Source organism: Pituophis catenifer, unplaced genomic scaffold, assembly GCF_029215685.1.
Source record: "Pituophis catenifer annectens isolate HBS135680 unplaced genomic scaffold, rPitCat1.0.hap2 SCAF_13, whole genome shotgun sequence".
NCBI classification, from domain to species: Eukaryota; Metazoa; Chordata; class Lepidosauria; order Squamata; family Colubridae; genus Pituophis; species Pituophis catenifer.
This window is the reverse complement of record NW_027256893.1, coordinates 8,153,403-8,169,190: the sequence shown is the minus strand read 5'-3', so window position 1 is coordinate 8,169,190 and position 15,788 is coordinate 8,153,403. Positions and strand designations below refer to the sequence as shown.

The window sequence follows — 15,788 nt, the reverse complement described above, 5'->3', positions numbered from 1 at the left end:
AGGAAACAATACTCTGTGACGTCATGCTGGCCATATGGCTGCAGAAACGTCTTCGGACAGCGCTGACTCAATGGTCTTGAAACGGAGATGAGCTCCACCCTCTATAGTCTAGTAAAATCCTCAGAAACTCCTTTCCTTTCCTTGCTATTATAGGGCTGTCCAACCTTGGCAATTCTAGGACTTGTGGACTCTCAGAATTCCCATTATTTCAGTGTGATCACCCCATCCTCAAGTTAAGGACTGACCATTTAAAAAGCTGCCCATTAAAACTCCTTGTCCATAATAAAGATGTGCGAAAAGCCGATTTACACCATTTTAGGCTGGTTGTCCATTTGGTTTGGTACTTTTAATCTCTTGTCTGGAATCTTTCCTGGCTCCTTTATTGTGAATGATTGTAGATGGGAACTCATGAGTGGTTATTGTGAAGATGAGAAGTATTTGCATCACCATCAGCAATTGATGCTAAACCACTGGTTTGGTGGTCACGGGAGAATTTGAGATGGGAGATGTTGCTGGAGGAAACAGAGTCCACCAGTGTTGCAACTGATGGTGTTCTCTTTCTCAGCAACTGGATCTTTTGAGTGATGCGTGATCAGTTAGAATCATCTAGCTTAATGGCTGATCCTCCAGGCGGATTGGAAATGGGGCCCAGATGGATCTCGGAACCAATGCAGATTAATGATCATAGTGATGATTTGCCATTGATTTCTTAATGTAATCTCTAATGTAATGTAATCTCAATTTTGTATAAATGCAATCTTATCTCAATTTTGTAAAGCTAACGTTAATGTAACCTCAATTTTCAGGCGACCAATTTAACTGCTCAAGAGCATGAAAATATCATTGTGGTAAGTTACAAAAACTCTTTTATGGGGGGAATAATCTGTCTTGAGTCTGACTTCTCTAGGGTATTCTTTCTCCCTGATTTATTTTTTTTAAACTACAGATTTAACCTGGTTTCATTCCAAGGTTACGCAGTCAAGAAATAGCTAAGAGCAGCATCTTAAGAGTTTGGGAACATTCTTTTCATTCCCCTAAAATATTTGGAGAGAAAGGATGGAGTTCAGGAAGCAGCAAGAATTAAATTTTACAGTCCATTTGTTGTACAGCTTGTATTATAAGTATTCGTTTACATTCAGAGTCTAAAATATTTAGTAGAATGTAAGGATTGAAAGTAGGGGACGTGGTGGTTCAGTGGCTAAGAGCTTGTCGATCGAAAGGTCGGCAGTTCAGCGGTTCGAATCCCTAGTACCGTGTAACGGGGTGAGCTCCCGTTACTTGCCCCAGCTTCTGCCAACCTAGCAGTTCGAAAGCACATAAAAAATGCAAGTAGAAAAAAATAGGGACCACCTTTGGTGGGAAGGTAACAGCGTTCCATGTGCCTTCGGTGTTGAGTCATGCCGGCCACATGACCATGGAGACATCTTCGGACAGCACTGGTTCTTCGGCTTTGAAACGGAGATGAGCACTGTTTGGCTTTATTGTAGGCCTGTGGCTTTTGCATTTGTGTTGGTTGTCTCTTTAAATCCAAATGGAGAAGATACTCAAGCAGCTTGGTTTCCAAAGAATTGATGCTCTGAGAAAGAATTGTCATCTTTTTTGCAGAAGCTCTTCCTGTCTGATTGCAAAAACATCTGTTTTTGCAATCTGGTACCTGGAATTCTTTTAGCCCCAGGACAGACTAAACCTTGAAGAATCTTCTGTTCTGACAATACTTCATAATTTATAATAGTGGCAGCAGTGACATAATCTTATTATGTGGCTGCTGTTACTCTTAGTGCCGTTACGGCATGTAACTGCGTTTGGGTTGCCTAGCAATGGACAGAGAAAGGATGAAGTTAGGAATTGGAAAACAAGCGCTTTGTTGGAAAGGAAGAAGTTTCCACTTGCTTTGGAAAATTCCTGTGTTCCTCGTTTTGGTTTTTGTTAGATCAGGAAACTCTTCAAACAGGACTGTTAGGCCAAGGGGGAAAGATGGGCCCAATTGATCAGAGGTGGAAAAAGAGGTGATCTTCAGAATGTCTTAAGTAATACCCTGTTCCCCCAAAATAAGACATCCCCTGAAAGCAAATAGCAGAGGAAGAAACCACACCTCTTCGCTGCATACTTTTCCCCAGGATGCTCATCTATTAGTAACAGTTAAATTGCCACCCTGACCACAGTTGAACCTTCCGTGGAAATTGGGCTTCTTGGTGCTAGTGAGGTTCCATGTATGATTCATAAGGTAATCTTGTTTGTTTCTTCAGCCCAAATGTTTAGAAACCTCTTAAATCAAATGCGGTTCGGGATTCCGAAGAAGTCTTTTATCTAATCTCCTGTGGTAACTTCGCCTTACTAGTTTTGCCCTTTTGTTCTTCTTATTTGACATGGAAGAATAATATAGAGACTATTTCTGAGGGTAACTACCAGAATATAAATGAATATCATTCCTTCGTCATTTTAGGCACTTGCTCCTTTGCTGGAAAACAACCATCCACCACCTGACCTGTGCGAATTCTTTTGCAAGGTATTTCTGATGTCTTTGTTTCTTGTCTTAATTTTTGCAACCTATGTCCAAAAATGTCTTAGTGGCAGCTCCTTAAACAAGTTTAAGGTTTTGTTTGTAGAGAGTAAGGAAGGTAAGTCACCTTGATGGAAATACACAGAAACTGTTATCTAGACAAAACGGGATAAAACTTTTTTTTTTTTAATCCAAAGAAAATTGATAACATTCAGAAGTTTGCTTAGACAGGTGTCTCCCTTACCGGAGCATAAATGGAGGAGATACAACACAGTCTAAAGATGCTGTTATTGTAGCCCCTCTCAATAAACGTGTTTTTTTTAAAGCTTTCTGCAGAGTTGGTTTTTTGTCTGATCTACCTAGCGAGGCTGTCCATAACTACAGTCCTCCAAGGTTAGCATGAATTATAAGCATCATGGTTGTTGGTTGGTTGGTTGGTTGGTTGGATGGATGGATGGATAGATTAGATTAGATTAGATAGATAGATAGATAGATAGATAGATAGATAGATAGATAGATGATAGATAGATAGATAGATAGATGATAGATAGATAGATAGATAGATAGATAGATAGATAGATAGATAGATAGATGAGAGAGAGGGAGGGAGATGATGGATGGATGGATAGATGAGATAGATAGATAGATAGATAGATAGATAGATAGATAGATAGATAGATATAAATAGATAGATAGATAGATAGATAGATAGATAGATAGATAGATAGATAGATAGATAGATAGATGAGAGAGGGAGGGAGATGATGGATGGATGGATGGATGGATGGATGGATGGATGGATGGATGGATGAGATAGATAGATGATAGATAGATAGATAGATAGATAGATAGATAGATAGATAGATAGATAGATAGATAGATAGATAGATAGATAGATAGATGAGAGAGGGAGGGAGATGATGGATGGCTGGATGGATAGATGGATGGCTGGGTAGATGAGATAGATGGCGAGATAGATAGATAGACAGACAGACAGACAGACAGACAGACAGATAATAGACAGACAGACACAGAGATATGTAGATAGATAATACAGAGATAGATACAGAGATAACAAGATAAATGAGCAAGCAAGCTAACAACTGTCTGGGATGAAAATTCATTTTGAGGGATGCTTTTGTATTTATTAACAACATTGTAGAACAGCTGTTTCAATATGTTTCCAATTATAACACAGGACCTTTCTATGCCATTGAAAGAAATAATTCAAAATGTTGACATCTATTGGGCTTTCCATCTAAGATTGGGAATTTTGGGTTGCTAAATACTGTAATCCAGTGTACCGTTGTGCACTATTAGATCTCACTTGCTTTTAACTGAGATGGTTTCCAGACCTGATAGCTTCAGAAAGAAGATGAACAGGCAATATGAGTGAGAAGTAATTTCTGCAGTCCTTACTGAGAAATACTTTAGAAACCCTTCACAAAGATCTATCCAGTAGATTGGGGAAGAGAGCCCTTATAACTGATGGTTAACTTGTTAAGGTTAATAGAAACGCTGGGGTCATTAACGGCAATGGATTGTGTTTTTTCTCACCTCTTTTTAAACATAACCATCTCTTTGACACAGCATTGCCGAGAGCGCCCTCGGTCTATGGTGGTCATAGAAGTGTTCACTCCAGTGGTACAGAGAATTCTAAAACATAACATGGTGAGTCCATCACTTCGTTGCCTTGGTTCAGATATATCGGTACAACACCTTCACAATACTGCTATTTAATGTGGTCTGTTATGTCCATGTAACGTATTTATGGAACAAAGAAGCAGGTACAGTACTCAACTGCGTTGAAACTCATCGGATTTGGTACTCAATGTATCAAAATCGTTGTCCCGGTATTCGTCCTTTGTTTAGTACTTCAATGCATATGCTAGAACTTGTTGATGTAGGCTACCTTGTGACTCATTACATATATTCCTTATGGGAAAAAAATTGTTTGGTATGGATCGTTTTTGGTACTCATTGAGCCTCCTGGAACCAATTAATGATGAGTACAGAGGTACAACTGTAATCCTAAAATACTTAGCTTCATGCTTCAGTGGAAGTCCTATCCCCATGTTTAGCTAAAGAGGGAAATTTGGGGGAAATTTGTGATTCTTTTCCCTCCTAAAGGCTACCTCTTCGTCTTTTGTGAAAAACAGAAGACATGGAAAGCAACTGTGGAAAAAAAAACATCCATTTTCCCAAAGTGAAACATGGAATGGTTAAGTAAATATTCATAATCTACTCTCCTGCCTTTCTACCTGAAATGTTTTCTAGACCAGGGGTCTCCAACCTTGGCAACTTTTAAGACTTGCGGACTTCAACCACAAGTCTTTGCTGGCTGAGGAACTCTGGGAGTTGAAGTCCGCAAGTCTTAAAGTTGCCAAGGTTGGAGACCCCAATTCTAGACATTATTTAATGGGAAGACTTATACGTACAACTTTCCTCATTTTGTTACCGGTACAGAAAGAACAAGCGATGTATTTACAGGTCTGACAGGCGAGAACAGAAATGTCCTTTCCTCCTTCAGGAGAGACTGTGATTTATTTTCACAAGTGCAGGAAGGTCTTAGCCTTTCTTTGCTCATCTATTTGTTTCATCTTTCTTAATTGACTTTTATCCTTGGAAGTTGAATCAAGGAGCATGATTGGGCTGTAAAAGCTGCTGGAAAAAAATTACGCACTGCACCTTCTCTTCCCCCTCTCCCCCGCCCCAACTTCCTAGCATTTTCTTGCAACTGCAGGGTCTGTTTCTTTCGGATCAATTGAAAGATGATCCATTGGTTGCGACAGAATTTGACCAACGGACTTGTCACCCAACCCTGAGAGAGAGTTATTGGCTCAAAGTCACCCAGCTGCCTTTCATGCCTGAGGCAGGACTAGAACTCACCATCTCCTGGTGGTGATCGCCCCAAAATCACCCAGCGAGCTTTCATGCCTAAGGCAGGACTAGAACTCACCATCTCCTGGTGATTGGCTCAATGTCACCGAGCCAGCTTTCTTGCCTAAGGTGGGACTAGAATTCCCAGTCTCCTGGTGATTGGCTCAAAATCATCCAGCCAGCTTTCATGCCTAAGGCAGAACTAGAACTCACCATCTTCTGGTGATTAATCCAAAGTCACCCAGTTGGCTTTCATGCCTAAGGTGGGACTAGAAGTCACAGTTTCCTGGTTTCTAGCCAGGTACCTTCACCATAAGGCCAAACTGATCTTTGTCAGTCTTTTCTGGGCTGAGAAACTGGATGGGGTCAAGCCTGATTAATATTTTGACGCAGACCCTAAGGATCTGCCAAAGTTGTAGGAAGCTAGAGCAGAGGTCGGCAACCAACACTCAAAGAGCCACAAAGGCCCTAACGGGAAGCCCTCCGTTTAATTCTGGAGCCAACCAGAAGTCTGGTTCCCCCACCATAGAGTCTCCTCCTAGCGCGGCGTCCTTTTTCCTCTACCTGTCCTAACCGAAAGCCCTGTCAATTGTGGAGCTGAGTGGCGGCAGGGAGCCGCAGCAGAGGGATGAAAGAGCCACACGCGGCTCCAGAGCCGCAGGTTGCTGACCTCTGAGCTAGAGTCTACCGAAACAAGCTTCCAGAAGAAGATCATAGCAAACAGCTTCAAAAAACAAGTTCACAAGCTTCATATGCTAATCATGAGTCAGGTCTTAGTCAAAGAACTTTTTACTTTATGAGAGGTAGGTAGGGAGCCAGGCAAGTGATAGATCGATTCATCACTTGTCTTTCCAAACAACCAAGCAGGAGCTTCCAGGAGGGATTATGGAAGTATGATTGTGTGGTTTCTGAATCACACCTTGCAATTTCCAAGAAGGCTCCTGCCTCAGAGACTTCTTCCCACTTGTGGAGAAATGCGCACAAAATTGTGGGAAAGTGTAGGCGAGGGCAAGACTTTCCTTTGAAGGGCAGAAAAAGGGAGGGCTGGAATATTGCGTGCCAATTATGTTAGACTAGGCCTGTCACATTTGATTAATTCAATGATACCACCACCTTTAGGAGAGAAATTCCTTGCGTGTCTAATCACACTTGGCCAATAAAGTATTCTATTTCATGTGCAAACAGTCTGCCGTGAAACCTCCAAATTCCGATACCAGAAACTTGAATCCATTTTGAGTAATCACGCCAGATAGAATGGAATGAGAAGACTTCCATAAAGATTTATGCTTGATGACCAACCTATATAGTTTGTTCAATAAACCATAGAACAAGGCTGGGAGGGACCTGGGAGGTCTTCTAAGCCCAAACCTCTGACCAAGACAAGAGACTTCATACCATCCTAGTCAAATAGCTATCCAATCTCTTCTTTAAAAAGTGATGGAGCACCCACAACTTCTGGAGGAAAGCTGTTCCACTGATTAATTGTTCCCACTGTCAGATAATTTCTCCTTATTTCTAGGTTGCTTCTCTCCTTGATTAGTTTCCACCCATTGCTTCTTGACCTGCCTTCTGGTGCTTTGGAGAATAGGTCGATCCATTCCTCTCTGTGACAAGCCCCTCAAATATTGGAAACACAGTTATGTATTCCCTAATTCTTCTCTTCAATAGGTAATGAAACATTGCCTATTGAAGAGTGGCAGCGTGCCACTCTTCAGTTGTGTGCAGTAGCTGCCAAAAAAAAGCCAACACAGTTCTAGGCTGCATAAACATAGGGATAGAATCAAGATCATGTGAAGTGTTAATACCACTTTATAATGCCTTGATAAGGCCACACTTGGAATAAGACATCCAGTTTTGGTCGCCACGATGTAAAAAAGATGTGGAGACCCTAGAAAGAGTGCAGAGAAGAGCAACCAAGATGATTAGGGGACTGGAGGCTAAAATATACGAAGAACAGCTGCAGGAACTGGGTATGTCTAGTTTAATGAAGAGAAGGAGTAGGGGAGACATGATAGCAGTCTTCCAATATCTCAGGGGCTGCCACAAAGAAGAGGGACTCCAGCTATTCTCCAAAGCACCTGAGGGCAGGACAAGAAGCAATGAGTGGAAACTAATCACGGAGAGAAGCAACTTAGAACTAAGGAGAAATTTCCTGACAATTAGAACAATTAATCAGTGGAACAACTTGCCTCCAGAAATTGTGAATGCTCCAACACTGGACGTTTTTAAGAAGGTATTGGATAACCATTTGTCTGAAGTGGTGTAGGGTTCCCTTCCCAAGCAGGTGGTTGGACTAGAAGACCTCCAAGGTCCCTTCCAACTCTGTTATTCTAAACATGTTTTTTTTTAAAAAAAAAAACTTCATCAGTTTGACATGCTAATAAATTATCTTCGTGCTGATGTTGGAAGTCCTTAGCAATGTATAGATCACTCAGTTGCTTCCTTAAGTACAGTCATCCAATAAACCAGGCTGCCAGGGATGAGAGTTGTAGACTAAAACAAAGATTGGGTATTTGAAATTAGATCTCAATTGCTTTTGGTTCCCAAATATTTTTGGACTGCACTCCCCTCATCCTCAGGAGTTGTTGCACCTCAACTCTCTGACCTTCTTTTGGGAGGTCAGGATTGATGGGGTATGCAATTTGGAATTATCTAGAAATTTAAGACTATGAAAGGTTGTATTTAATAACTAGAATAAAGAACAGAAACTCAAACTCCCTCATCCATTACAGGGTTTCCTTCATCAATTGGGTGACAAAAAGTCATGAACACAAAATATTACTTTAATGCAACTATTTTGAAGTCTACCCTGTTTCCCCCCAAATAAGACATCCCCTGATAATAAGCCCAATCGGGTTTTTGAGCGCATGGCAATAAGGCCAAGCGCTTATTTCAGGGTTCCAAAAAATAAAAGACAGGGTCTTATTTTCAGGGAAACATGGTAGTTATATACTAGACTTATACCACCTATACTAAACCATTGTTTTTCTCACTGGGGTACATTGAATAAGGTTCAGTTGGGAATCCTACTCAACCTTACTAAAGCTTAGTTCACATGATATGCTCAGCCATAAACCATGGTTTATATAGATCTGGATTTACATTACATGCTAAATTGAAAGGACATTATTGTTTATAGCAATATATCCCCTAGGCCAGAACATGTTATGAAGGAGAGCAGTCGTCCTCCCAAACCCTGAAAATTGCTATCAAGTGTTAACAAAATTGGATTCAATAGCCTGATTTTATATTCCTATGTCTGCCTCCGTTGTCCTATTAAATATAGATTTTAATCCATTGAAAGCAACGTAATTGCTTGAGTAGTATTTTTTTTAATTAGGCAGTAACCTTCCTCTGAATCAATTGCTCAAACCCTAGGATGAAACAATGACCTTTATGCTTTGCAGCAAATCTTTTGGTTTACAAGTAGCACAAACCCTTTAAAAAATAAAAAAATAAAAAATGCACCCAGGCTGATTTCACAGAGTTTTGCAAGATTCAAACATTGCAACATGAAACGGCTTGTGCCAAGAGGCTGGAGTTTTGCCTGCAACTTTTCACTTGGCTGCTCGTGTGTCTGCTTCTTGCAAGAATCTGGTGGCACGTTTCACATGTGCAATTTAAAAAAAAAAAAATCTGCACGGCCCTTCAAGAAAGAAAAGCTATCTTAGAGGGAGCCCACTGTGGGATTATCCCCAAATAATGTCAGTTCCAGTATGCAAAAGACAGTTGACAATCTGTTGGAGCTGCTGGGGAAGATCCTTTTTAACTGCCAGGGTGCTTTGACTAACCAGGGCAGATAATGAAAAGCTGAGATTTATGGTCTGCCTTCCGCAACTTCATTTTCTCCGCAGTCAATGTTCAGATGTTCAGCTTTCGCATTGCCCCGGCTCTAAAAAGACTCAATCTCTTCTTGGTCCTGATGAATTTGGAGAACTGCCATTTGTGATATCATACGAACATTTGTTATGCTAATGGCATTCTAAGTGGAGGCATAAATCAGTCAAAACATCTCGACTCCTTTTGTGAGTTTGTGCAGCCCTGTTCGCTGGCCAAGCAGGGGGCTGACAGACACAAGCGTTGGCCGGCCGAGGGACTGAGGAATTTCACAAAGAAAGGAGCACAAGGCGTCCGCAGCAGGCAATCAATCATGACTGCCCGCACCCCTTCTGAACCAATCACATTTGCAACGTATGTCTAAAACTGTTCCCGAACTTTTTCATACTAGTTTTTAAGAATATCCCTGCCTTCATTGCTGGACAGGACAAATGTTGCAATGTGGCACCCTTAACAACATAAAAGAACATGGAATACCTTCATTTGGGTACCTGGCGATTTAGCTGTGCCCTCTTCCACTCTGGTAGACAAAAACAACAGCAGTAGCAATAGGACTTAGCAATAGCACGTAGACTTATATACCGCTTCACAGTGCTTTACAGAGTCAGCCTATCGCCCCCAACAATCTGGGTCCTCATTTTAATGACCTCGGAAGGATGGAAGGCTGAGTCGACCTTGAGCCGGTGAGACTCGAGCTACTAAATTGCTGGCAGCCGGCAGTCAGCAGAAGTAGCCTGCAGTACTGCATTCTGACCACTGCGCCACCACAGCTCATGACTTAGATGTATATGCCCCTTCACAATGCTTTACAGCTCTCTCTGAGTGGTTTAGAGTCAGCCTTATTGCCCCCAACAATCTGGGTTCTCATTTTATCAACCTTGGAAGGATGGAAGGCTGAGTCAACCTTGAGCCGGTCAGGATCGAACTCCTGGCTGTGCGCAGAATGAGCGTGCAATATTGCATTCTAACCACTGTAAAACCTCTGGGATGCACTTCGCAATTTCCCCCTTCTCTTTTGGCTGACAAACATGCTTAGTTATCTTTGGGCTGCTTCCCCTTCTTTCAGCAGAGGTATTTTTCTCCTAAATTATTTATGTCTCGCTGTCCCTTGAGCTCAACTCGTGACTCCCTGTGGCTCTCATTTGGGCTACATAAGGTCCTGAGCAAAAGAATGAGTTCACGGTTGGTCTTTAATGTGGACATGCATCCTGAAGCCTTCCAGATGTTCGTGGTGGCCCATAGTTTCCATCCACAATGGAAGAGATAGCCCGAAACCTCTGGAGAACATTCGATTTTGTTGACCAATTTAGACTACGGCGTGTCCCGCAATCAACCCTTATTTCCAAGTAAAACCAAAGACCCAAATGTTCAAAAGAAAAGGATACCTACTGCCTGAAGCTATCCACTGAGCTCGGCGTCCGAAGCTGTGAAGCTCACCAGTGTTGTAATAACATAACAGCAGCAAATTAAATAACTAGCAAATTTGCTGCTTTTTCGTGACATCTAAAATCAGCTGGCTGACTCAGAATCGGCCTGGCCCTTATTTGGCATGTTTATTCTTTTTTTTTTTGCAAACTTTTTTTGGAGCACGTTTCATTCGAGCAAGAAAAACCTTTCAACCACCCAATCTTGCAAATGGCAACTTCAGAGCTGTGGAAGTTTGCAAGCAATTGAAGAAATGGTGACAAGTTATGGGCATATCTTGGAAAGCGACCTTCCTACGTTGGTGACATTTGAATTTTAGTAATTAAATAGGTGGGGTTATTTTAATCCAGTTGTCTAATTGGTGGGCCATGCCTCCCAGCCAACCCAGTTAGTTAGTCAGGCTGGTTGGGGAAGATGGTTGTTGCACTCAGGGTATCTGTAGGGCACAAGGTTGAATAGTGTTATTTCAATTATGAGCCACGGTGGCGCAGTGGTTAGAGTGCAGTACTCCAGGCTACTTCTGCTGACTGCCGGCTGCCTGCAATTGGCAGTTCAAATCTCACCAGGCTCATGGTTGATGAAGCCTTCCATCCTTCTGAAGTCGGTAAAATGAGGACCCAGATTGTTGGGGACAATATATGCTGACTCTGTAAAACTGCTTAGAGAGGGCAGTAAAGCACTGTGAAGCAATATATTGGTCTAAGTCAGGGGTCTGCAACCTTAAACACTCAAAGAGCCATTTGGACCCGTTTCCCCCAGAAAAGAAAACATCGGGAGCCACAAAACCCTTTCTGTGCTCGAGTGTTTCTTGAATGGCCACAAAACTAGCATACGTGGTTGACTTAAACGTTCTGTTTTCTTCTGAAACTTTTCTTTTCTTGGATTTATCCATGGTTGGCCTACTGGGGGTTGAAAAGCTCAATAAATCGCGTGCCAACGGGTGTCTCCATTGGCGGTTGGGATGCATATTTTGAGTGACAGGGAGCCCCAGCACAGGGGTGAAAGAGCCACATGCGGCTCCAGAGCTGCAGGTTGCTGACCCCTTGTCTAAGTGCTATTACCATTCTTGCCACGGTTGTAAAGCGAAACACTGCAAGGATTAAGTGAATTACATGGTTGTTCAGGGGAACCTGACTTCTCTCATTGACTTTGCTTGTCTGAAACCACCTGAAACGTTCACAAGCCATGATCACATGACCCGGGAGACTGCAACTGTTGTAAACACATGTCAGTTGCCAAGCATCCAAATTATGATCACCTGCCATGAGGATGCTGCTGCAGTCATAAGTGTGAGCACCGGTCCTAGATCATGTTTTTCAGTGCTGTTGTAACTTTGATCACTAAATGAATGGTTATAAGTCAAAGAATATCTGTATAAATACTGATTAAAACTTTTCCATTCCTCAAAATCTCTTTATTGAAAGTCCAGATCTTGGCACTTCCGTGTCTTAAATATCTCCTTTTTTTTCCTTCTGTTTTGCAAAGGATTTTGGTAAATGTCCTCGGTTGCGGCTCTTTACCCAGGAGTATATTCTGGCCTTGAATGAACTGAATGCAGGCATGGAAGTGGTAAAGAAATTTATCCACAGGTAAATATGCGTGTGTGGTCAAAATCTCTGTTCCCTTTGTAGGACATTTGTCTCGTCTTCGCTTCAATGGCTTTCCTTGCCAGTAGCTTTGATAAGCTAACATTTTGCCATGAGTTTAATGTCAGGGTTCTGACAGATGCCCTAATTAAATCATGAGTCTCGAGCCAAGTGAAGCCAGCTCTGACCCTACGTAATTTACGCTCCAATTATGACGCTGTTTTCCCCCCTCCCCCCAGGGTGTGTCATCTATCACATTTGCCAACTGAGCAATTTCACGGGTTGTAGAGGTCACTCCCCTTGGTTGCTGTAGGTAACCCTGGGATACAGCCTTTTTTTTTTTTTTTTTTAATTTGATTTATATGCCGCCCTTCTCCGGAGACTCAGGGCGGCTTACAGTGCGTTAAGCAATAGCCTTCATCCTTTTGTATATTTTTATACAAAGTCAGCTTATTGCCCCCACAAATTGGGTCCTCAATTTACCTACCTTAGAAAGGATGGAAGGCTGAGTCGACCTTGAGCCTGGCGAGATTCGAACCTGCAGTAATTGCAGGCAGCTGGTCTTGAGAGAGATAAGCGTGGAATGGGTATCCGTTTTTGGCTGCTGTGCAGTTTTGCCGGTTTCCCATCCCCTCTGGCCTATGGCAACTCGAAAGCAGGCCAGGGATGCTTTGCGAGTTGACATTTAACTTACCTGCAAAAACAAGGGAGGGTGTTTGTCTATGGAGATTCTCAGTCATCCAGGTCACGGTTGTCCCAAAGGTGCTTTTTCAAAAGGCAGCTGGACTTTATTTTTCCTTGAAGACATTTTGCTAGTTCTCATCCAAGAAGCTTCTTCAGTTCTGATTGAATGGTGGTGGAGGGAAGGATTTAAAAGAGGGGTCTCTTTTAAGGTTTGAAAGAGTCCATCTGCATTAAGATTGAACAGCCCTCTCTCAGCAGAAGGGAGAGGGATATGACACTACCTATCTCCTGTTTACAACACAATCCTTTCAGCAGCTCCAAGAAAGCCCCACACCCATTTGCACTATTCAGGTGAACTCGAGGGCACAGATAAACCTCAAAGTGGCCTCAGTGACTCTCAGAGAGAGTGCTAACAACCAGATGACTGCACGGAATTTAAATCCTTCCATCCTCTACCATTCAGCCAGAACTGAAGAAGCTTCTTGGATGAGAGTGAAACTTCTTTAAGGAAAAACAAAGTCCAGTTGCCTTTTGGAAAAGCACCTTTGGGATAAAGAAGGGCGTTTTCTCTCAACATTGGCCCATAATTTAGCAAACCTTCTCATCCTAGGAGGATCCAAACCTTTGCTGTGTTTCGTTTCCATTCATCAGTGAATCAATCAATATTTATTTTGGTCAGCAACCGGCAGAAACTTAAAAGAACAAAAACAGATTGAAGCAAATAAATACAATAATGTACTAACAACTAGTAGAATGCATCACAGACCTATAACACTCATTCCTTTATTATTATGCTAATACACTTGTTACCTGGGTGATAAATGTAAAACGTTAATAAGTGTAAAATAAAAGTCAATACTATTTCCAAAGGGGCTTGGCATTCTGCAATCCCAATGGAACCAAATCGGGGGAACTGGATTAAGGATTTGTATGGTCCTTGGTGGTTTGATGGTTTTCTTGCAGATACCATATTTTTTGGAGTATAAGAAGCCCCTTTTTCCTCCCTAAAAGGGGGTGAAAATTTAGGTGCATCATATACATCGAATGTAGCCCCGCCCATCCACTGGCCCCCACCCTTTGGCCTCTGCCTCCCAGCAGTTTACTTCCTTGCAGCAAGAAGAAACAGTTCCTTTCAGCTTCAGCACAACCTAATTAGCACAAGTTGATTGGATCAGCCTCCCAACTCTCGTGGGCCTCTGCTGCTTGCTGCAAGGTGGTAAATTGCTGGGAGCAGATTTTTTTTTTTCGTTGTGCTAATCAAGCTATGCTGAAAACGAAAATGAAAGTAAAGCAGGCTGTTTGCTGTTTGCTGCAATGAAGCAGTATTGCTGGGAGGCAGATTTCTTTTTCTTGTTTTCCTCTCCAAAAACAGTAGGTGTGTCTAATAGTCTGGAGCGTCTTATACTCCGAAAAATACGGTATATCATTATCTTACAAAGTAAACCCCACTCCATTCTAATACTGATGATGTCACCCAGTTGGGTCATAAAAAGTCTCCAAGAAAACCACCCAGCTCAGAGAACACCAAGGACTCCCTAGTGATGGCGAACCTATGGCACGCATGCCACAGGTGGCACGCGTAGCCATATCAGTGGGCACGCCAGCTCAGCTCTGGCGTGCATGCATGCGCTGGCCAGCTGATTTTCAGGCCTTCTGGGCCCACTGGAAGTAGGGAAACAGGATGTTTCCTGCCTCCGGAGGGCCTGGTGGGGAGGGGAGGGGGAAAGCCTGTTTTTCTTTCTCACCTGTCTCCAGATTCTTTCTATGCATCTGGGGAGGGTGAAAACAGCCTTCCCCACCCCTTCGGAGGCCCGAAACGGCCCGTTTCCCAACTTCCAATTGGACAGGAAGTGACATTTTTTGCTGTCCCCAGCCTCCAGAGACTCCTAGAGAGGCAGGGCACATAGAATTATGGGTGTGGGCACACACACACACGCGCGATCCTCCCCCACCCACCCCTTCCTGGCACGCGATGGCAAAAAGGTTAGCCATCACTGCCCTAGTCATTCCCCCCCTGCAAACCCTCCTCCTCCCTGCAAACCCCACTCTCTTTTGGCACGGATGATGTTACCTAGTTGGGTCATGAAACATCTGCAAGAAAACAATCAATCTCAGAGGGCACCAAGGTCCTCACACTTCAACCCTGAGCTACAAATGTTCTCTTCTGTTAGACTTTATGCTTGCTCCTTCCTTAACAATGCTCTTTGTGGACACACCATCTCACGTCCCTGTTCCTGTCATTCCAGTATGCACGGCCCAACCGGCCAGTGTCCGCATCCACGGGTCCTTCCGAATCTCGTTGCCGTCTGTCTAGCAGCCATTTATTCTTGCTACGAAGAATTCATCAACAGGTCAGTCACCTGCATCCCCCCCAATGAGCCCCTTTGGGGAAAACCATCCGAGAAGGAAAACGCACTTGCATCAAAACGTGAATGGAGTGGAGTGGAGTGGAGTGGAGTGGAGTGGAGTGGAATGGAATGGAATGGAATGGAATGGAATGGAATGGAATGGAATGGAATAGAATAGAATAGAATAGAATAGAATAGAATAGAATAGAATAGAATAGAATAGAATAGAATAGAATAGAAGATTGGAATAATAGAAATGGGATGGAATAAGAATAGAATAGAATAGAATAGAATAGAATAGAATAGAATAGAATAGAATAGAATAGAATAGAATAGAATAGAATAGACAGAATGGAATGGAATGGAATGGAATGGAATGGAATAGAATAATAGAATGGAATGGAATAGAATAGAATAGAATAGAATAGAATAGAATAGAATAGAATAGAATAGAATAGAATAGAATAGAATAGAATAGAATAATAGAATGGAAGATTAGAAGAATAGAAATGGGATGGGATGGAATGG

At 42.4% G+C, this 15,788-nt stretch overlaps 1 protein-coding gene across 1 annotated transcript in view; it reads left to right on the top strand.

Moving 5' to 3' along the window:
• Positions 1-15,788, top strand: part of CMIP (c-Maf inducing protein) — a 190,213-nt gene that overhangs the window by 146,013 nt on the left and 28,412 nt on the right. The window contains exons 5-9 of the mRNA XM_070953238.1: positions 807-848; positions 2,444-2,506; positions 4,091-4,171; positions 12,128-12,231; positions 15,159-15,263. Of these exons, the coding sequence (XP_070809339.1) occupies positions 807-848; positions 2,444-2,506; positions 4,091-4,171; positions 12,128-12,231; positions 15,159-15,263 (395 nt within the window). The remainder of the gene's footprint in view (positions 1-806; positions 849-2,443; positions 2,507-4,090; positions 4,172-12,127; positions 12,232-15,158; positions 15,264-15,788) is intronic.